The sequence below is a fragment of the Lygodium microphyllum genome, chromosome 1 (genome assembly GCF_053477565.2).
Source record: "Lygodium microphyllum isolate KBCC chromosome 1, Lygodium_microphyllum_v1.1.10, whole genome shotgun sequence".
NCBI classification, from domain to species: Eukaryota; Viridiplantae; Streptophyta; class Polypodiopsida; order Schizaeales; family Lygodiaceae; genus Lygodium; species Lygodium microphyllum.
Window position 1 is genome coordinate 52,622,336 of NC_141135.1, and position 24,470 is coordinate 52,646,805.

At 40.6% G+C, this 24,470-nt stretch overlaps 1 protein-coding gene across 1 annotated transcript; it reads right to left on the reverse strand.

Annotated features, from left to right (window-relative positions):
- Window positions 1–1,875: 1,875 nt before the first annotated feature.
- LOC148041113 (U-box domain-containing protein 43-like) lies at window positions 1,876–24,154 on the reverse strand. The gene is made up of 3 exons (XM_087676885.1): window positions 22,193–24,154; window positions 21,760–22,060; window positions 1,876–3,524 (listed from the first exon to the last, which is right to left on the reverse strand). The coding sequence occupies exons 1-3, from the start codon at window positions 23,435–23,437 to the stop codon at window positions 2,041–2,043; spliced, it is 3,030 nt and encodes a 1,009-aa protein (XP_087533011.1). The 5' UTR covers window positions 23,438–24,154; the 3' UTR covers window positions 1,876–2,040.
- Window positions 24,155–24,470: the final 316 nt, after the last annotated feature.

Consider the following 24,470-nt stretch of genomic DNA (forward strand, 5'->3'; position numbering starts at 1 on the left):
CACCTCTCCCACGGAATATGTAGTGCTATGAACAAATACGGACATCATCACACCAACTCAAAATTGAGACAAGACAATATACACAAACATTAGAGGATGCACGCATTTGTCAACTATGCCAATAGGAAGTTGAGTCTAAGGTGCACTTTATTTGCAAATGTACTGCATATTATGAGATTAGAGAGAGATTCCATTGCCTTTTTCGAGAGGGGTTTGGCTCTCACTGCATGGTGATGGAATGGATCTGAGATGCCTGGGACTATTCTTATTGGAGCTTCAAACACATAGAAAGAAGCTTCTAAGGAGCAAGATAAAAATAGAGGAAGATCCAATGAGCAAGCGAGTTCTCCTAAACTTCTTCAACACTAGCTCTAGAGCTAGGTCAATTGATGCTACCACTATAGCAGCACTGCCACACCACCCATAAGTCAAAGGCAACACAGCAAACCAAGTAACCACACTCCGTAGAGTATGGCACCCGCCACCTCCTAGTGATGCATTACATCCTTAACTTTAACTTGAGCCATCATCGCTCGCCATCAAAGACAAGTACCTCCATTTGTAATCTTTCTCACATCTCTGCCACCGGTTGCCCATGTACGATACAAGCCTCCAAACTAGAGTTCCTTGAACACCAAGAGAAAACAAATATTCTTGCCTCAAGGAGAGTGCAATGTTTCTAGAGAGCCCTGTTGAGCAAGGTGGGATCCTATAGGATGACATAAGGTTCATTGAGAGATCATTTTGTACATGATAGTAGTTTACACTTGCAATCATTAGGATCGTAAGCATCAGCATATTTCATTGTTTTTCATTTATACTGTTGTTCTTGAGGTGGCATGGTCAAATGTACTCACTCATTTCTTTGTCTCATAGGCAATTCTCACTTCTTGGAGACATAAACACCTCTGTGTGTGTGTGTGTTTTCACATATGTAAAGCAAGGATCAAATCTCTTATTATTCCTACTGCTCACAATCTATATGACCACACAGATACATGAATTAACTCAAGACCTTCAGATCACCACTTTCAACCTACCAACTCTCTCTCTCTCTCTCTCTCTCTCTCTCTCTCTCTCTCTCTCGGCCAACCTTGCTGCACAAAGATCATTTGCAGCTCCAATCATTAATCTGACATCTAACCTAGGCACTTGGACCATAAGCAAGAGTGTCACTCAAACCATCAGCAATTTAGAGACTGGAATGCCCTCTCATGTATAGCAAGAGTGGTAGATTTCAACATCTAGCAATACAAAACCGAAAAAAATCAGAAGCATCCTTATAGTATCTTGATGCTTAAGTTCATGAACTAGTATTAAAACGGAAGTGCATTCTGAGATCTGAGCCTTGAGAAATGATCAAAGACACTACATTGAAACCTGTGAAGGCAATACTCACAATTCCTCTGTTTTCAGTCTAGATTGAAGGTTTGCATTAAGTTCTAACCAATGCCTCACCACATCCAGCAGGCCACTAATCACCACGTAAGCAGCATGGTACACTGCAAGATAATGAACTACCAGTATTTCTCTTATAAAACTTCAAGAACAACCATTAAAGCATTGTCGTAACAGGCAAGGTCACAAACGCAAGTGGACTGGATATATGGTTGACAATCTCGTGTGAAAGAGCTGGTGGTGCTTGCATGCAAACCTAAACTGAAGATGAAGTCAGGCAGGCGATCAGCAAGAAAGAGCTTGGAAAGGGTGCTGAATTAAGTTTTCTTAGAACATGACACATTGTCCATGTGTAAAGGATACACTAAAAGATAACTTAGCACATCCTGCTTCATTAATGCATGGCTATCTGATTTATACTACAGAAATCTCATAGCTTAATTGTATGATGTCAATTTACTGTGGTTCAAAATCAAATATCTTATAAAACAAAAGATGTGAGTTTAAGAAGATTCTCATTTTTAATATAGATATAGATGGTAACAACATTTACAAAAGCCGGGCTAGCAAGGAAACAAAGTACATATACATAAAGCATTCTTGTAGCTTGAATGCCATTGACCTAAATTTGGTAACGACTCATCAGAAGTACGTAGATTGAGGGTGAAGTATTTTCAGATGAGCCAAGCCTTTTGCTGCCAATGACCTTGTTTCAGGGGTCCCATTCTGAGTTAGGTCAATCAGTGGCATTTGTGCTTGACTTCCAGCTGCTACTCTATACTTCTCAACACGGAAAAACCTCTCCACCATCCATACTGATCTCTCTTTGACCACGGCACTTCCAACTGTGAGTAGTCTGATTATTGGTGTCAATCCTTGAGCTTCTGCAATCACGTGAATTCCATTCTCCCAAAGTTCATCCTTCATAAGAGTTGAAAGTGCAAAAATGGCAGCTTCATGAGCTTCATCGTCTTTTTCATCCAAAATCTGCACCAGTGGAGCCACAGCCTTTGCCTCAATCAAGCAGAAGGAACTTGTAACAGAGCAGCTTCCATTGTGTACTCTGCAACCTAGCTCATTCATAGACCAGAAGCACCAGCAGCCTCCTCCATTATCCACTGGTGCACTTAATTTTATGGAGTTTTCAGAAAAATTCCCTAGTATAGTAGCAGCTTGTCTTTTAGCAAGCTGTGACCCAACATTCAGGACTTGCACTAAGAGTGGTATAACATTCTGATCAGCTGTTAAATGCTGCATCCTTATATCTGAAGGCAAGCTAAACCTAATCAATGCACGTGTTGCATTTTCCACTAAATGATCCCTGGAGTTTCTTGAGTTCGAGCACCCAATCTGGAGTATCTCAACAAGAGCAGGTAAGGCATTTGCCGCACACAGCATTCCTGTTATATTTGTATCATTCTCCGGAAGATTGCCAATAATGCCTGCAGCAGCAGACTTTTCATCATCTCTCTCGGATGACAAAAGTCTTACCAGGGCATGAATGTAAGTTTGTCCAAAGTGTTCTGCTAGCTCTTGGCCTGCACCATCTTCAGACAATCTAAATAATAGCTTTACTGCATTTGCTCGAACATCCAAATCATATCCTTCACAAAAAGGCAATAGCAGCTGAACCGCACCTCCTTCCCTCATCTTAGCCCTTACCAATGTCGCTGTAGGGGAAGATGACATCCCATAAAGAGCTCGAAGTAGGTGCCCTTGGATATTGTGACCTACCAAATTAAGTAATGAAAGGAGATGACAAATGGTTTCCTCTGAATTGAGCATACAAGTTTCAGTTACAGCTCCTGGAGGGGCTGCAAGTGCCAGATTCGCCAATGTTGCTGCTGCTTGCTCTTTCAAGTTCATCAATACAGATGTTACAGAGAACAATAGTTGTAACAATGCAGGTATCACTCCTGCACTAATCATTGGTCTCCGATTATCAGGGTGCGTTGAAAGATTCTGTAATGCTCCTAGTGCTGCAGTTTTTGCCTCAAGCTTGCTTGATGAGATCATCTTCACCAGAGGTGGTATGGCTCCTTCCATAGCTATGGTAGCTTTACTTTGTTCTGTTAGACCCATCCGTGCCAATGCACTCGCCATAAGTATCTTGGTCATCTCTGATCCTGAAATTCACGAGCAAGTCAGTGTGTACTCAGATGCCTGACCTTTGTGGCACAAAGCCACCGATGGCTTCTGGCAAATTGGAGTATTAAACAGTTTTCACTAATTTGTCAATCAAGAGCAAGTTTTAATAGCATCTTAATATTACATTAATATCCACAATTTCTGGAGCTGATTGTTAAATATCCATAAAATTAACAATAGCATCTTAATATTGCATTAATCAATGCAGGGGCTGTGGTTGGTCAGCTCCATTGATTGTCAGCTGTTGCGGTTAGGCTAGTGTGCTATTGTTAATTTTATGCAGTCTGCAGCTTTGTGAAACATTCAACAACTGGAGGTTTTACTTTGTTGCAGGTGATCTATTAATGGTTGATGCATAGGCATCTTGTGTTGTGGCTTGTATCTATCGTAATATGAGTTTACACCAACCATTAGAGAAAATGATACCAGTCTAGAGAAACTCTTTGGAATCTTTTCTTTTTGATCCCACATTTCTAGTGCTTCACCTTTCTCCATTTGCAAAAAAAAAAGAGAAAAAGGGGATTGATGACCATCCCTCTTGATAAAATTGGGAGAAAATAAAGAAAACCATACTCAAGCTGATCTCCCTCTCCATACCTCAATGCCATTTCTTGAAATATTTAATATTGAAAATAAATGAATTATAATTGTTGAGTGTACTACGTTGTTTGGGCTGTTTACTCAAACTTTGTGCTCAGAGCCTTTGACCTCAAATCCTGAGGCTGTGAAACATATACCTCTTCAATGAGATACCCATGGAGAACTATCATCTTGATGTCCAGGTAATGCATCTCCCAATGAAAGTGGGTAGCAAGGGTAGTATTACTCCTGATGGTAGTGATGAAAAGGTAGGGGCAAATGTCTCCTCAAAGCTGACTCCTTAGTACTAGGTATAGTCCTTAGCAACTGGGCGAGCTTTGTACTTGTCAAAAGAACCATCTGATTTTCTTTTAATTTTAAAAACCCATTTGGTAGCTATTGCGCGCTTACAGAAGGCAAGTCATATAGCTCCCAAGCATCATTATGATGGATGGAATCAAGTTCTGCCTTCATTGCTTCCACCCAAGACTCATCTAAAAAAGCATCTATACAGCATAGCCCAGATTTTATCAAGAAGTTGCAGGGATATATAAACAATTTTGTGAAATTTATACCCAGGCTATGCTCAATTTCACTCCTAAGTTTGGCCTCAATTCGAATGGATTTGACCAAATTTGTCAAAAGACCCAAATTTACTCGCAAATTTGTCACCAAAGGTGCCAAATGTTGCCATTGAGGTTGAATGTCTGATTCGTTTATGAAATCTAGACCCGATTGAATGGATTGGACGAAAACCTTCAATTTTGCAACACTCACAAGCAATGATCATGGAGGTAAGTGCCTCTAATAACCCTATTGGCCCAAGTGTGAAGTAATTGCACAATTAATTGATAGAGCAAAAAATAATGCGAGAATTAATTAATTGATGCATGATAATAATCATTCACCAAATGAGAGGCTATGTATTTAAGAAATGAGAGGGAGTGTCACAAGGACGTGAAATTTTAATGCTTTGCTTAGGACTTGATTAAAAAATAATCAAATGTGCAAATCTGACTTGCAAATGTCAGGTGTGGGTTAGTTATTTCACAATCTGGGACCCAAGACCCCAAAATATCAGTTGGTGCCAAAGGCAAAATTTGTAATAAGTTATGCTTGACAAATGCTAGGTGGCACTCAGTGTCAAATTTTGGCCTGGACCAATTTCTTAGCCAATAATGTCATACATTACAGACTAGGCATTAATTAATTAATTAATGCCAATCTAAGGGCTAATAACTGCTCAAGGATACTTGGGAGACAAATTGACCTAACCAATTTAATTATTGGCTAGTGGAATTGTCTTTTTGGGTGCAAAAAATAATTATTAAATTTTCAAAATTGATATTCTAAAAATTAACATAATAAGCCAAACAATGCTAGAAAATGAGATTAGAAGGTTTCCACTTGGCAAAACTTGCCCATGTAAGTGAAAAAAACGTTTTTGAGGCTAGGGAAGAGAGAGAGGGTCATTCCTGCCTTGTGCAAGCTATGAGAGAGACACAGAGACACAGAGAGAGAGAGAGAGAGGGCTATCATTGCTATTGCAACAGTTGACAAGCAATATCTAGCTAGGAGGAGACCCTCCAAGTATTGATGACATGCCTAGAAGAGACTATGACAGTAGACAACAACTATTTGAGGGTTGTTTCAATCAAGCGACATCATACTCAAGGTGTTTGGTAAGAAATGGTCATGTCATAGGTGATAGCTTTACAAGTGCCCAAAGCCTAATTTATGTGCACTCTCTTTATTCTTTATTTTTATAATTGGCCAGTCTATTTTATGGTAGAAAACTCCTTTATTTTTGTCTATAAAAGGAGGGAGTGTGGCCATAGTCCATGATCACACTTATACTAGCAAATTCTTGCTACGGAGAGAGGGAAATGGTGGAGTTTGTAAATTGGCGCTCAACCATTGTACTCTTGTCATAGTGGATTCCTATTCCCGGTTACATCTTGTGCATTGTCTCTTTCATCGATCTTGTGTCTTTCGTTATTCTATTGTGTGTTGTGCTCTTCTAATCTAGTATCAAATGTTTAGGTTGGTCAAAGGAGATTTTGCCATTGAGCCTTTGCATTCATGTGGTGCCATTTTGTCTTGTGGACTTTGTGAAGAAAACTGTGGAGTAGCTACTAGGGTTTGCACTGAGGAGACACAAAGTGTACAACCATGACAAAAACACAACGATGCAAACACAAACATGCAAAACTCAAACACGGAAACAAACACAAGCAGAAGGAGAGAGAGAGAACACGACTTTGAAGTGAATGAAAATTGTAAAAACGAATGAAGAGTGAACAAAGTGCCCAAGGCATAGAAATAGGGAACGGCCGTTCCGGCCTGTAGGAACGGCCTAACGCGTTCCAAACCCTCCAAGGAGGTGAAATGGCCAAGGAACGTTCCCTGTCGTTCCTTGCCGTTCCCTGTTTGGAATGGCCGTTCCAGGCCTGTTTACTGAAAATTGACGTTTTTTCTTTTTTTTCTTTTTTTCTTTTTGCTTGGGTCATAGTCCTTCTACCATATATTCACCCATCTCCATTACCTAATGTGCACACACTAATCTCTCTCTCTCTCTCTCTCTCTCTCTCTCTCTCTCTCTCTCTCTCTCTCTCTCTCTCTCTCGGGTTGAAGATTCAAAGTGTCAAGACAACCCACAAGCTAATTAGGAGTCCATGCAAAGTTCAAATTTAATGCATTATCAACTCTTGCAAATCAGAATCAAATTTCAGCTGATCCTCAATTCCAAGGTATTCATCCATTTATATTGTCTAATTTCAAGGGAAACTGGGATAATTAGGGCAATTCAAGGCAATTTGGAGCTATAGGGGTAATCGAGTCAATTTTGGGACATTTGGGTCAATTTCATGCATTGACGGGTATTGGGGCAATTAGAGGGACATTCTTTGGGGCAATTTGGGTCATGCAGGGCATATTTGGGGCACTTAAGACATGTGTCGTTCCCCCCGTTTCCGTTCCCCAACCTTGGACGTTCCCCCCGTTCCAGGGGGTCCCGTTCCCGTTCCCCGTTTCCCGTTCCAGGTAACTATGGCCCAAGGGCAAAGTAGTAGTGTTGGAGAGTGACATCCACTTGAGATGGATCCCAAGAAATGTGACCATCAGTTAGAATGTCAGAGTGAAGAAAAATGTCAAACACAAATCCCAATGAAGCTAGAGAACCTGGTGACAGCAAAGAAGATAGAAGGCAAGCAACAACCAGAAGCTGCAAACACAAGCAGTAGAGGGGTGATGATGAAAAGCGGCAACCAGAAGTTGCAAATACAGCAATGGAGCAGCTACAACTCATGATGTGCACCTATCACCCAGGCAGCTGAGTGCAAATGCAAGTAGCAACAGAGTATGGGACAGTTGGCGATGGCAATGGAGGTCCAAACACAATAGTGAATGGTCAGCAAGCAACAGGCGATAGCATGGAGGAAGTCGCCACCCAGCTAGAGGGAGAGACAAAGTGATGGTAGCAGTCGCAAAGGCTAGACTGCCATGTGGTAGGAGACTAATGGCCGAAATCTGCATGCAAGGGTAAGAAACCTACACTGAAGGGATGAGAACTGAATGGGAGCAATCTATCTATTTAGAGATGTGGATGGACCCTCCCAAATTAGAGTTTCACTAAAACTCTCTCAAACCGCAAACTGTTTTTGCATTTTTCATTAAATAAGCATATTTTCGTGTTATTTAAAAGACTAATCAATATGTTATGCATTTCTTAGCTCAACATCCCCCTCTCAGGCCCAAAACAAGACTGGAAAGGAAGTCCAAGGCGTCCCATCCCAAAGCAACCATAGCATTGGATAAAGAGTGTACGTTGGCTGCCCAATGGCCTACCAAGACTACAAAGGCAATGGTTATCTTACCAAGGGAGTCCAAGTAGTCACCCCGGAAAAGACGGCATCACACAAAGGGTACTCTCAATTGCCCAGTGGCCTACCAAGTCCCAAAATATAAATGCAACCACAATAGACTTTCTTTTTTTGTGGTGGATTTTTTTTTTTGTTAAAAGATGTTTAAGAGATGGTTTGCGATCAATTAAGTAACTATAGATAAGTGTCGAAACCTATAGAATATCAAGAAGGGTAGCAACCCCCTCTCTACCTTGGATATCGATGCTAAAGAAGAAAGAGGAGCCGAATGTTGATCTTCGTGTGGTCCCAAGAACCATGATGTGAGGAAGCATCCCAACTAGAAGAACAAGATAGGAGTCACCACCATGATAGCATCAAACGAGATGCTACACGATCCATCTTGGAAGGAAACAAAAGTGAACAAGCTGCAATTTTCAGACAACATGCACTGCACAACCCTTTTTGAAGACAAATCAATGCGTCTTGCCCAAAATACATCCCTCACATGTATGAGGAGGTAGAGTCTCCACTAGCCGCAATGCATCTACCATATGACACCTCTAAAGGGTCATCAAACTCCAAAACTCATATGTCCATAGCGGGCATGCCATAGCTCCGCATTCTACATAGCGGGCGATAGAGTAGTGACTACCGGAGTATCATGAGACTATGTATAACAAACCCTTGTACAAGGTCCCAAACAGCCTGAGTGCATAATCCATCTCCCTGTCTCTGACAATGCATTTGTCATCCTCAAAGATGACTTAAAAGCCATGCTTGTTAAAAGCAGAGATGGGACCAAGTTCTTTGTGATGCCAGGCACAAACAAGACATCTAGAAGCATGAACTCAGAATCATCTGCAACAATAATAGTGAATGCCCCAATGCCACAAACATCATAACTGTTGTTGTTCACACATGTAATATGCTTCCCAATAGGGGCTGAATGCAAAGAGAAAAATAAACACTTCCTAGAAGTAATGTGCTTTGAAGCTCCACTGTCAAAATACCATGTTTGTTGCGTTTCAGCAGCATTAAATACTGAATCAGCCATTGAAGAATCGTAATGGCAAGCCAAAAATGCATAGTCCTCCTCCACACCTTTGCCTTTGAACTTGGAAAGCATAGCCACATCTCCTAAACACAATGCAACATTCTTCTGAGTCTATTCCTATCGCAACAAGAGTCCTTGCAACTCCACAAATGTAAGGGGCTGTTAGCCCCCTCTCAAAGACATCAAAGAGATGTGGAAACCAAGATATGACTCTGGAAGAGAGTTCAGTGTGATGTTTACCAATTCAGCATCCTAAATGGTGTGATGTTTACCAATTCAGCATCCTGAATGATTTCATCCACATTGAGCAACTACCCATGCAAATCCTATATGTGAGTAAGGCGATCTGTCATGCTATCATCCTCGTCCATATTCACATTGGCCAACTCTCTACAAAGATAAGATACTTCAGTCTCATTATGTGCTGCAAACATACACTCAAGAACATCCCATGCTGATTTTGAGATCTTACAAGACCAAATGTGTAAAATGATCAATCTATTTACTAACAAGGCAATCAAAGAAAGTGCATGTGCATATTTTGAGTCCCATCTCCTCTAATCCTTGGTAGAAGGGGGAGGAGGGATAGCAACACCAGCAGGCTATCCTCTAGTGTTATACTGAGGTATTTGAGGTGCAAGACCTCCTGGTCGTTACAAATCACCTATAACATAGTCCCACAAGTCCTTCGCTACAAGAAGGATGCGGACCATAAAAATCCACAACAAGTAGTTTGATCCATCAAGTATGTCCTCCAGAGTGATGACACCAAGGATGTTAGTCTAATCATTAGTCCCTTAATGTGCCATGCTGTCAGTAATGGACAAAAATCTGCAGCCAAATACTTTTCTTTTGAAGTATAGATTCTACTCATCAGAGTACCAAAAATCCCCTTAAGATTATGCAACAAGTACCAACCAAGAAATAGCAGCAATGCACTATTGTACCACACCTGCCTCGTAATGCGTATCCTCAAAAGTACAAATTACAACTTAATGCCAATTCTTACCAAAATTTATTGAATTTTCCCAAAATTTTCTACTCAATCTGACTGTAACAGCATTTAGATACTATCATACTGCTTGTTTGCTACCTTGGAATGTGTGTCAAGAAAAAGCCCCAAATTTCTTCCTAAAATTTCGAAGAAATTGAAGAAATTTATACCTTACAGCTTGAATTTCTGCAGTAATGCCACTTGTGGGTGTGTGCCGACAATGAACAGCAGTTGGAGTCTGCCTCATGATGTATATTGGAACCTCTAGGACAAAAAGCCCTAAATTTCTTACACAAATACTGATGAAATTGTGCAATGTTGACGTTTCCAATGAACATTTGCACATGAGACTACAAATTGGGTAAAAGCCCCAAAATTTTTTGTGGGAATGTCAAAGAAATTGTGAATTTTCTTTGAATTGGTTGTCAATTTAAACTCAGGGAGTGAAATTTGACAAAAGCCCCAAATTTTGGCCGACACAAGTTGAGATTTAAAAAGAGATGGCCAAAATGCATAGGAAATTGCGGAATTTTCAAAAAAAACCCCAAATCTGAAAATCGGGGTTTTGCACTTCTTAGGGTTTATAGAAAATCGCAGGCATGAAAACAGCGGCAGCTCCTCGAGCTGCATGCGGGTTGCATATGGGACTGCACATAGGGCTGCACGCAGGCTGAAAACAGCAGCAACTCGTCCTTCTCTTCCTCGGGCTGAGAGCTGGCTAACAACAACAGGACCTTAGGCAAGGCATCACCGGCTAACGCTGGCTGAATAGAGTCCGTGCATAGAACTAGATCTGATACCAAATGTTGGAAAATGACAGCTATTAATCCAGAAGAGAAAAGAGAGACAATCAGAATGTGCTGAAGCAAAAGAGTAGAGTGTACTTGCTGAACTAAAAAGAATGAGAATGAAAGGTGCAAGATAGATCTAAGATAGACCTAGCTCTAACTCAACTAGAGTTAACTGACTCTAACTCTAAGAGTGGTGACACAACTTATAACTTTAGTTGAGTTCATACTAAGAACTAAAAAAGAACTAAAGACTAAAACATTAGGCACTGCCCATAGAATTGGCAAATTCTAAGAAGAAATTTTGGGGCTTTTGACCATGGGAGTCAAATTCATGCCCGTGGATGCATTTGGAGTAGAAATTGCTGCTGAAATTTGGGGCTTACTCGTGCAATTGATGTGTTAGCCTCTGATACGGCTGTAACTACTTATGGTGTGCTATAGCATACAATTCATACCTCTGAAAATTGATTTGCAGATCTGAAAGTTTTGCAATTACTTGAATTTTCATTGTTGGTTGGTACTTGCTTCATACCTTGGTCATTTGTGTGACAATTGGGCTCACATTTGTTGACTTTTGAGTCACTTTTAAGCTATAAATCATGGCTGGCAGCAGTGAAAGCAGCAATCTTTTACACATTAAGACGCTAGAGACTACACACAACTTTGCTATATGGCAAATGCAGTGCTATAATGTCTAGGTGCAGAAGAAACAAGTGAAGCCTATAAAGACAAAAGGGGTAAAACCAACAACCATGGATGCAGACAAGTGGGATGAGTTGGATGAGCTTGCATGCTCCTCCTTAGAGCTTTCAATGTCAAACACTTTGCTCTTCGACATAAAGAAATTGGAATCTGCTTATGATATGTAGCAACGACTTGAGGAGTTATATGCTCAGAAAAATGTAGCCAGTAAGGTTTATTGGTCGAAAATTTTAATGGACCTTCGTACGAAGGAACGTACTGCCATGTCTATACATTTGAATGAGTTTAACTCTATTATCAGTCAACTGATTACTTTGGAATTTCACATTGATGAGAGTTCAAGGCAACCTTTTTGCAATGCACTTTGCCTGAAAGTTGGGACACTTCTAAGACAACAATGGGTAATTCTAATGCTATGCTGCTATATTCAAATGTGGAGAGCTCTTTACTCATGCAAGAGCTCAATAGGCAAAATATTTTAGCAAACAAGTCTTCCGATGCACTACATACTAGAGGCAGATCCCAACAGAAGGGCGCAAGGCAACTCTGACAACAAAGCACGCAACAAGTCTCGTGGTAAAAATGTGGAGTGCCATCATTGTGGCAAGAAAGGACACTTCAAGCACGATTGTTTTAAGTGGAAAAAAAAAAGGGCAAAGATAAAAACACTGATGATAACAAAGATTACAAAAAAAACAACCAACATGTAGAGAAGAACTGTGTGAAGATAGAGGAAGTCAATGTAGTCAGTCATGAGAGTGACATTGGTAGTAATGTACTCTTTGCTTATTCTTTTAAAACACAGTCATTGATTGAAGATTCTGATGATGATATGCACACCTGGATTCTTGATTCAAGTGCCTCATTCCATGTAACACCACACCATAAGTGGCTCTCTGACTACAGTGGTGGTACACATGGTGTTGTCCACTTAGAGGACAATTATGCATGTAACATTGCACAAATTGGCAGTGTGCAGTTGGCATTTCAACATGGTTTAGTGTTCACTTTGCATAATTTGAGGCATGTATCCCAGCTCAAGAAGAGCTTGATAAGCACAAGGCAGCTAGATGATGAAGGCTACCATACCACTTTTCGGGATGGCAAATGGAAGATATGTAAGGACTCTAGAATTGTTGCTAAAGACTCTAAAAGTGATACTCTGTATCCATTGCATGTATCTAGTGTGTATGGCCATATTGTTGCCATAAACGAGTAGCCAAGTATCTATTTACGGCATAGCTGGTTGGGGCACATGAGTCAAACTAGAATGAAAGTGTTTTCTCATTTGGGTTATTTGCCATGTTTGAGATATGCTGATTTTAAACATTATGCTCATTGTATTTTTAGCAAGCATGCTCAAACATCACATAAAAAGTCTCTTTCATTAAAATCTTCACCCTTAGAGTTGGTACATTCAGATGTATGTGAGATACCATGGTTGTGCCTACGAATAAAGAAATATTTTATCACTTTGTTGATGATGCCACACGCAAAGCATGGGTTTATCCAATCTGTCGTAAAGACGAGGCTTTGGATAAGTTTAAAAAACTCTTGGCACGTACTGAAAATATGACTAGCAAGACATTAAAGTGTCTTTGCTCTAACAATGGTGGGAAATATGTGTCCAAAGCCTTTCAAGCCTTTTGTGACAGCAAGGCAACTCTGACAACAAAGCATGCAGCAAGTCTCGTCATAAAAATGTGGAGTGCCATCATTGTGGCAAGAAATGACACTTCAAGCACGATTGTTTTAAGTGGAAGAAAAAAAAGGGCAAAGATAAAAACACTGATGATAACAAAGATTACAAAAAGAACAACCAACATGCAAAGAAGAGCTGTGTGAAGATAGAGGAAGTCAATGTAGTCAGTCATGAGAGTGACATTGGTAGTAATGTACTCTTTGCTTATTCTTTTAGTGCACAGTCATTGATTGAAGATTCTGATGATGATATGCATACCTGGATTCTTGATTCAAGTGCTTCATTCCATGTAACACCACACCATAAGTGGCTCTCTGACTACAGTGGTGGTAGACATGGTGTTGTCCACTTAGAGGACAATTATACATGTAACATTGCACAAATTGACAGTGTGCAGTTGGCATTTCAACATGGTTTAGTGTTCACTTTGCATAATGTGAGGCATGTACCCCAGCTCAAGAAGAGCTTGATAAGCACAAGGCAGCTAGATGATGAAGGCTACCATACCACTTTTGGGGATGGCAAATGGAAGATATGTAAGGACTCTAGAATTGTTGCTAAAGGCTCTAAAAGTGATACTCTGTATCCATTGCATGTATCTAGTGTGTATGGCCATATTGTTGCCATAAACGAGTAGCCAAGTATCTATTTACGGCATAGCTGGTTGGGGCACATGAGTCAAACTAGAATGAAAGTGTTTTCTCATTTGGGTTATTTGCCATGTTTGAGATATGCTGATTTTGAACATTATACTCATTGTATTTTTAGCAAGCATGCTCAAACATCACATAAAAAGTCTCTTTCATTAAAATCTTCACCCTTAGAGTTGGTACATTCAGATGTATGTGAGATACCATGGTTGTGCCTACGAATAAAGAAATATTTTATCACTTTGTTGATGATGCCACACGCAAAGCATGGGTTTATCCAATTTGTCGTAAAGACAAGGCTTTGGATAAGTTTAAAAAACTCTTGGCACGTACTGAAAATATGACTAGCAAGACATTAAAGTGTCTTTACTCTAACAATGGTGGGAAATATGTATCCAAAGCCTTTCAAGCCTTTTGTGACAGCAAAGGGATAAAAAGAAAGCTCATTGCCCCTTATAATCCGCCCCAAAATGATGTCGCAAAGCGTATGAACAAGACTATTTAGGAGAAGATCCGTACCATGTTGTCTCGTGCTCCATTACCTCATGGATTTTAGGCAAAGGCTGTTATGACAGTCGTACACTTGATAAATCAATCACCAAACAAGTCTTTGGGGGAGAAGAGTCCCTCAAGAAGTGTGGTCAGGCAAGTCACCTTAGTATACACACTTGAGATTGTTTATCTACAAGGCATTTGTGCGCATACGCAAAGAATAATCCAGCAAATTGGAGCCAAAGTCCACTAAATGCATTTTCCTAGGATATGGTGACGAGGGAGAAATGAAATATAAGTTATGGGATTCCGAAAAAAGGAAAATTGTACGTAGCAATGATGTAATCTTCCGTGAAAATCGCATGCATAAACAGCCCGAAAAGACAAAGGAAGTGAGAAGGGTTGTGTTTCAAGAAAAAATACCTGTAGGACAACAAAGAGTGCCTATTGTATAGTAGCAAATACCTGCTGTAAATGACATTATAAATGCAGGAAATGATGCTGAAATTGATCAACAAGAAGTTGCCCATGATATACCATAGTTTCAGCAAGAAAATGTGCCATTGGAACAACCGGAACAGGCAAGACAGCATGCTGAACCTTTTGAACAGCAAGCTGTTAATGCAGATTTGCAGGCTGAACAACCAACAAACATTGATCAATGGGTCCATAAGTCAATTAGAAATACCAAACAACCAGATAGGTTTGTTCCTAGTGCGAATTATGTTGTTGATCATGTGATGATGACAGATTGTGGTAAACCATCATGCTTCAAGAAAGCAATGGACAAAGAGGACAGTAAGAAATGGCACAAAACTATGCTATCAAAGACCTTACATCTGATGATGAAAAGGCTGAAATGGCCAAGATCCCATATGCTTTAGTTGTGGGTAGCTTGATGTATCCAATGGTTGCTACACATCCTGACATAGCATTTGCAATGGGAGTGGTTAGAAGATACATGGCACATCATGGTAGAAAGTATTGGGAAGCAGTGAAAGGTATCGTGAGATATCTTAAGGGCACAATGGATTCATGCATCTACTTTGGAAAGCAAAAGGCATCTATCATTGGCTTTACCGATGTAGACTATGCCGGTCATGTTGACTATAAGAAGTCTACTTTAGGATATGTACAAACTTCTAGGATATGTACTCACCTTCACAGGGGGAGCAATTTCCCAAATCTCTAGGCTACAGAAGTGTGTTGCATTGTCTACTACAAAGGTAGAGTATGTGGCTACCACTGAGGCATGCAAGAAAGCTTTATAGCTTTCACGTTTGGTGGGAGGGCTTGGCATTACTAAGACTCCTGTCCTCCATTGTGATAGTCAGAGTGCTATTATGCTAGCACGGAATCCCATCTTTCATTCAAACACGAAGCACATACAAGTAAAAAATCACTTTATCAGGGATGTACTTGACAACAAAAGCATTGAGCTTGTGAAGGTACATACAGATGATAATCCTGCAAATCTTCTCACGAAGGGACTTCCATTAGAGCGGTTTGCTCATTGCTGACAGATAATGGGAGTTGGATAGTATATGTATTTCAGCTTTGTATATAGTTAGACTTAGCTTATTATTTTCTCAACCTTCAAGAATACTGCCTTTAGGTGGGAGGTTGTTTGGAATAAAGGACCACCGTGCCTTTTATACGTGCTTGGGTGTGAACACACCCTTAGCAATTGTACTTTGTACTTTTACATATAACTACCACAAAAACATAAGAGTGGTACAACTTTTTATCCCCACATTGTGCAAGTACCTATCAAGCATAACTTATTACAACTTTTACCTTTGGCACCAACTGATATCTCAAGGTCTTGGGTCTCCCATTGCAAAATAATTGACTTGCATCTCTCATGTGCAAGTCACATTTGCACATTTGATTGATTTTTAATCAAATGCTAATTAAATTTACATCCTCATGACAATAAATGTATGGAAAACATGACATATGCACTTACTGATTCACAAGTATTTTAGATACAAAACTTTGGCATACACCTTTTGATCATCTGAATTTTGCTCGTTTGCTACATCTGTCAAAAGTAATATGGTGTCTTCTTTCCCAACTCTTGAGGCAGAGATTAGACAATTTAAGACTATGCCAAAATGGCTGATGCAAACATTATGTAATAGTAAATGGTTGCACTGTTGACTAGTCATACTTGTTCAGGCTCTCACAGTGGCTCTTATGCATCATATTATTATGCATTAGCTATTTTTGGTTAGTGTGATGAGGATGAATATGTGTCTTTTGAAGAGACACAAAATTCAAAAAATTAGACAGTTGTTATGCAAAATCTATGATACTATTGCCAAAAATGGTACTTGCTTCTTATATGATTTGCCTCCTAGTAAAAAAGGGCTTGATACTAAGTCAATTTACAAGTTAAAGCGCAAGCCACATGGTAGTGTTTATTGCTACAAAGCTTGACTTTTGCTCCCACTTGACATATTTAGTGCGTTTGGCTCAGACGCCTTTTGATTGATTTGGGTATTTGATAATCATTTGTCGCCATTTTCACTGACAATCAAAGCACTTTGGTACTTACATTGAATTTAATGTTCCATGCATATACTAAGCACATTGAGGTGCATTATTATTATTTCAAGGAGAGACTCTTTATGGAGGTGATTAGCTTGGTCTATGTGCCAAACAAAAGACAACCTTGTAAATCTTTTCACAAAGACTTTGCCACGTAAGAAGTTCAAAGCTTTCCACAAAGCTTCAAGTGTCGCGAGGACATGAAATTTTTGAGATGCTTTGCTCTTGCTAGTAACATTTGATTGATTTTATAATCTAATATGCAATTTTGTAAGGCAAATGCAATGCACATGACGATTATTTGATGGTAACAGGCTAAGGAACCGAAGGAAGCAATGGGTGTCAAATGAAAAAGTTGTGACAAGCTATGGAAGCTAGATTTTGGATGTCAGTGATAACACTAGGGACTAGGTACTAATTAATTAATTTGTACCTATCCAAGGGTCGATTAAGGCTGAGGACCCTTGAGGTTAAAAATGGCCTAGCCAATTAAATTGTGGATGGGCACATCTAATTTTAGGTAGAGTCAAAAGGACTATAATTAATTTTCATAATTAATTAATTCTGAAAATTGCTGAAAAATGGGATTAGAAGGCTGCCACTAGGCAAAAATGCCCATGCAGTGGGGGGGAGAAGGCTATTTGGGGGCTAGAGACTCATTCAGTCCATTCTAGCTATGAGAGAGAGGAAGAGAAGACTATTAATCAGATTTTGAAGCATCTGCAGGCCATTGGCAGTAGGCGACAACAGCCTGGAGACATCAGGGAGTAGGCAACAGCAATTTGGTGTTCCCCTGGGGCTAGAGACACAATTGAAGGCTGCTGTCTGCATTTTTGTGGCTCCAAATAGCAGGCGATTGCATTTATGATTGATTAGAGCAAGAAGCAATCATTTTCAAGGGTTTTCCCATGTGAAAACTAAGAATTTTCTCTCTCCTCAACATTCTCTCACTTTCTCCAATCCATTCTCTAATTATCTCAGCAAATTTCAGCCATTCTCAACACTTCTCAATCAAATTTGGTGAACATGAAAGGAATTTCTATGGTAAACCCTAATCCTCAGCAAAAATTAGGATTTAGCAACAACCTTAGGACCCGTGCCAACGGTTAAGGGCATTGTACACTAAAATCAACAGCTAGAATTCAAGGAACTACCACAAATTTCATATGTCGACCCATCCCATTTGATTTGGAGTAGCATTTGGCCAATCAAAGGTCCAATTTGTACATGTCCAAGGTGAAGATCAAGGGGCAAACCGCCCGAAAGGCTTGCTGATTGTTTGAGACAACAAGCGGCTTTTGGATTAGCGGAGGAGATTAAGAAATCTCAATTGCACTCCATCCAATTGCAATACAAGTTAAAGAAAGACCACAAGGGGAGCCAATTTTGGAGCCAATAGGGTGTCCAATGTCCAAGAATGTTATGCGAAACTGTGCATTTCATTTTTTTAAATTTATTAATTATTGTAATTAAGTACTTGATTGGATTTTACCACCCTCTCCAAGAAGGAAGGCTAGTTTCATTGGGCTTTACTCCTCTTTGTTGATCGATTGTAGTCCACTATGTTTGGCACTTCCCTATGCATGAGAGCCAACTGTTGTTCACCACATCACTCCCAAGGGGGATTTGTCCATATTTTAGTAGTGCTATACATGAACACAATTAGGACTGCCTAAGCATTTTTTTCCCCCTCTCAATGAGGTCTTGTTTTCCCTTGGCCTTGTATATATACCTATTCACTTTAGGGTATATTGAGACTTCTAAATCTTCTCCATTGATACCTGTCAATACACTTTCAGTTGTGCTCTCCCAAGCTCCTTCTTCTCTAGGTTATGTATGTGCATTTTTGCAACCATAAGTAAGACACGTGATAGCTCACTGACCTATCTCCAGCCATCCTACTGCTACATTTACAAATCTCAGCTGCTGCCTTGTTGATTTGGGAATCTTCTACCGCTGCCAAATCTGTGGAGATATGCTAGGGTTTGCAAAAGAAAACACAAAGTGTATGACCATGACTAAAACACGGAAAACTCGAACACTAACGCAAAAACACAAAACACAAGAGAGAAGATAACTAAATGTATGAAAACGAATGAATAATGAATGAAAGTGTACAAAATGCTCAATGGCAAAGCTGTCCAATACTCGATGGCTCTTGTGGGACCGGGTTGAAAGGAAGGAGTCGAAATGTGCCATCCACCAAGGACGGATCTCAAGTGTCTAAACCACTAGTTGGAGCTGAGATACGCTGAAAATGTAAGGATAGCAAGCTGCAAACCAAAACGCAACAGTCTTTGATGTCAGAGCTGGTAAATACAGCAATGTATTGCTTACATATAGCAACATGCCATTGGGCGACGATTGGTAGAGTGATGCCAGATGTTGGGTGGCCTACACCACTCCAAAATGCAGCCTGAATACTGATGTGGCTGACACAAGACTGTAGGGCAGCTTGCTGAATGAGAAGATAGTAGTCTGGAACAGCAGAAGACAAGCCAGCAGCTGATGAACAGGGCACCTGACAATGTGGTAGCAGCTGGAGACAGAGCACCTTGGGCTGAAGGAGTAGTGGCAGCAGTCGAGTGAAGCTTGGACAGCCATGTGATGGAGGAGGGCTGATGGCTTAAACTGATGGAAGCTGCAAAACAAGGGATGCAGCACTGGGCTGGGCAGATAGCTGCTGTCATCCTCTCTCTAGACTGATCTGTGTTGTTCAACCTTCCTGGGGGACTAGACTGGTACCACCTTCTTCATCAAAGAACTTTGGACTGCTGCTGCGTTTTGGGATCCATTCAAGTACGCTCCAACACCCACTCCTTCAACCACCACTGCCCTGGTCCTAAGGACACAAAGATTCAAGGCCCTCCAATTGTATCATCTTCATTCCCATGTATTCATTATATTTCCGCATTCTACAAATTGTGCTGTGTGTTGTACACTTTGTGTTGTCTGTGTTTGCCATACCATTTCTTTACAACCTCAAATACCAATGATCAACTTCTAAGCTGCTCATTGGCCCAAACTTAAGCACCTCTCTTGCTTTACAACTTATTTGAGCTGCTTACTAGGGGAAACTTTGAAATGATAATTAAACCTTGGTAAAACTACACATTTCAAGGTTCATTTGGAGATGCACATTTCCCAAGTTCCTTTTGTCCTGTCCTTGTACCACAGCCCATACACGTGTTCACTCCACACCAGATGTCAAATCCTTCACTATCAGTGCAATGGTCGCTATGCCAAGAGCTAGGGCTATTAGAATAGAGTTCCTTTTAATCAAATCATCAAATTCATTTCTCACTTGGTTGACACACAACCAATGATAGGAGGAGATGGACATGTCATTGGCACCCATAATCTACCCAAATATAGCCTTTATGTGTGGAGAAAGCTGCATTCTTGCACCTTTCATGTGTTTCTCTTGCATCTTGTCAGCTTTTCAACTCAATTATAAAAGTTGCTGTCAATATTGAATTACTCAGCCGTTCATTTAGTAAAATGTGTGGAGAAAGCTGCAATCTTGCGCCTTGCATGTGTTTATCTTGCTTTTCCAGCATTTTGTTGGCTTTTCAATTTAATGATAAAAGTTGTCATTAAAATGTGATTACTCTGCCATTAATTTATTAACCATAAGTCTCCCAACCCAAAGCTTTGGCCCATACCCATATTTAACAATTTAAACAAATTTCACATTACGGTTCATTTAATTCGAATTAATCAAATGTTGTGCACAAACTAACACATGGGTGAATTCCTTGTTAATTCATCTAATGTTCGCAATTGATGGACCTCCATGTCCAACACAACTCAATCTGCTGGACCAGCCAAAAGTGACTTCCAAAGATAAATCAGAGACTAATTGGCCTTTGCCTAAGGTCGCTTTGAGAGATGGATGTGTGCTTGGCCTTGACAATGTTCTGTAGGTGGCATGTGGAGCACTATGTATGGGAGGCACTAGCTCTTAGAATTGACATCAAACAAGATTTTCAACACGCATGGATGGAGATGGAAAGCTTTCAAGGACTGACAGCAACCTACTACCACAGTAGTAATTTGTGATGCAAGCACAAATGGTGTGGAAGCAGTCTAGAAATAAGGTGGCCTATAAAACCCTGAATCTGAAAGGAACTGAGCTAAACATATTCCACCTACGTTAAGGACTTGTTGGTGAATGTGCATGTATTCCCAAAGCAGAGGTATCTTATCTTATTGAAAGACACTGACTACTGCTCTCAAATCACACAATCCCATATGCAGCAACATATAAGAGGTAAGGGAGGAGAGAAACAATGACTAAGCATCAGATTACAAGTGTGTTCTGCAAACAGAAGTGTACAACAGAGGGAGTGGAACATGTCACCCTGAAGTTCTAAAAATGTTGTATTTCAGGTCAGCCTAAGGGGCTAAAACTGCTTATGCTGATCTTAGATATAAATGGCCAAAATAGGGAAAGTGGCCCGGGGTTAGTCACAGTGTTAACCAGTGCAGTCAAATATGTAATGATTAGCTATGCTAACAAATGGGCTTTGTGGTATTTGCAAGTCATACATCCAGCTGCATTGCCACCAGCTGTTTCAATGTCTATGGGATCCTTCGTGTTTTGTTTTATAAGTGACTGTCAGTTTTACACGGTAAGCTGCGACTATATATTTTTATATCTTTCCTGGCAATTCTCTTTCTGGGTACTCATGCAAAAGCTGAAATTTTATTCCTAGTGAATACAATGGCCAGGCTCTGTGATTTCTGCTATATCATGTCTAAACTAATGTCATGGAAAAGCATCACTTTCATGTTTCATGAATTTCTAAAGCAATCGAAAACCCAACACACCTTCAAGAAGTTGCTGCACAAGTGGCTTAAAATGGTTTGCTTCTGCCATTTGTACCACATTTTGGTTGTTACTGGAAAGGCTGCTTAAAATGTTTCTTGCATCTTCAGCTCCCACTTGATTTCCACTGTTTGACATGGTGACCAACAGAAGAATACAACCTTGAACTTTGCCGATTTGCTCACAAATCTTTGCCTCCTTAGAGAGCTCCAGAAGCAAAGCAACAGCCATCCTGCCTTCCTTTTCATCACGAGAAAGCAATCGCACTATATGTGGTATACCACCAGCATCAGCAATTTTTTCCTGATCCACATGCAAAAACCTGAGATTACCATTTTAAGCCTGTCCATTCCAGGAACACAGTACAGCATGCAGATAAGATTCAGTCAATAAACTGTACAAAACCTCCATCTGGATATGCATAGATCACCAAACCTTATTGTCAGGATTGTCAACAGCCAAACTACGAAGAGTATGCAATGTGGCCTTCCTGATGTTTCTTTTATTACACGATAGCAGCTGTGTAATAACTGGAATGAGCCCCTCTGCACGTATCCAATCCCTGTGAATAGATCTTTCCACGCATAATCTGCTCAACTCTAGCATAGCACTCAAAATTTCATCCTCATTGTCTGAGCGGAGCTTTGATCCTATGGCACCAATACTGATGAAAGCATTCCGCTCCTTCCATTCCTTGATAGAATTGCGAAGAGAAATGTTAGGCACCATCCTCAAATTAGCTAGCTCCACTTTAGTGATTGGACAAGTTCTATTCCCCTCATTAAACCATCTTTCTATCGCAGTACGCTCAAAGGTATGACCTGAATTAATCTCTACTGGATCCTCCATCACTTTTTGTGTGATGAGGCAATAGAATGACTGCAAAGGAGGTATGGGTTGAGCAGTAGGAATTCGCCTTTCCTGATAATCACTTTCTTTATCAGTGGCGGAATGTAGACTGTCTGCCCGGCTGAGAAAAGCAATGATCTGCTCAAGTTGTATTGCCTCTGCCTGACTTTTACGAAGCAATGCGTCATTTTTCTCTTCTGTGAGCTTGTCCATTTCCTGCCTGAAGGATGCCGGGTCATTGGATACACCAACTACCTTCGCAATCTGTAAAAGCAAGTCTTTGACTTGATCACTGTCTGCATGCCTGTCTCTTATACCCACATCGATCTTCTCAATAATTTCCTCCTCAGCAATGGCTGCCTTGAACTGAACAGTCTGCATATGCTTGCACAACTGGATAGTCTTCTCTTGGATACTCAGTGAGACATCCAGTGTGGCCATTGGAATGAGACTAAGACATCGACCAATTTCCTGTGTAATCTCTTGCAATCTTTTAACTATGTCACGACAGTTGTATAACAAGTAGATCCGACTCTTGGTGGAGCATTCTCTAATCAGTTCATCAGCTGATCGGATTGCTTTCTCCAGGGAATCCAAGGCCACCATCATCGGTGTGATTTCCTGTACATTCTTGTCCTGCAACTCCCTAAAGACAGGCACAATTCGTTCTAAATACCTGGCGAGGTCCGTAAAGCTCGACTTCTCAATCAGGACATCCTTAGCAGCAATGGCAGTTTGGAAAATCTGGACAATGAGGCGAGAAAGCGCTTCTGAGACAGGGGCCAGCACCACATTGCCGACCCCACCGCGGAACGCACTACCACCCTGCATTGGCCTAGCATGGGAAGCCAGACACTGAGGCTCTATGCAAATGTCATGTCATCTTTCTTGCACGATGATCTGAGTTCACACATGGTATGCTCTATGGAAAAGCCATGTCATCTCTTTTGCAGACAATGATCTGAGTCTACCTACCATATAGCTAACAAATGATCAAGGTCCCCTGCGATCTATGGCTCTATCTACCTCCAAGCGATGGTATATGGCTTGAAATCTACCTCCAAGCAGTGCCATTAACAGGTTTTCTGTCGAATAAACCAGAAGTTGTGTTTGCAGCATATGATTTGTCTTGCCGTTAACAGGTTTCTGTAGAGTAAAGCTGAATTTCTGTTGGCAGCATAGGGTTTGTCTTTTGGAGAACTTTTAGCTCGATGAGGTAGCTCTGCAATCTTACTATTGTTTTTACTCGCGTGGCGATCCTGACCGAGTCTATGGCTACGGCCGGCGGCAGTGGTAGATTCAACTGGACTGGCAGGCATAAGGGCGTCAAACCCGAGACTGAGAGCGAAGGAGAACTTGCGTCGCCATTGGACCTACTCTGAGCGAAGGAGGTCCGAGGGCGTCTGCGTCAGAGGGGCCTCATGAATTCTCCTAGCGACCTTCACGCGCTTTATCTTTTCTTCTTAAGGCGGTTTTGCACGCCGAGAGTGTTTTCAATCGTATTACAAAATGCTTGTTATCGCTGTATCCAATCGATTGTGCGCTGCGTCGCTCTTCCTACGGCCCTTTTTTTAATGAGTCGCCCTGTAAAAGGGATGACACCTTATATGCTGTCACCCCTTCTATCTTTTATTTTCCAATGAGCTACCTAACATCATCTTTCTTTTACTTAGTAATTGAGCTGTATGCATCCTATAACACTCAACTTCAAGGTTTGGCATTTCCATATTTCTATCAAGTTGACCCACTTATAAGAAGTAATCGGCTCACAAAAGACGGACAACCACACTCGTATAAAGAATTTTAGATGGCCTAATTACATGGCTCGATTGTTTGACACTATATTAAACTTATACTATAGTTC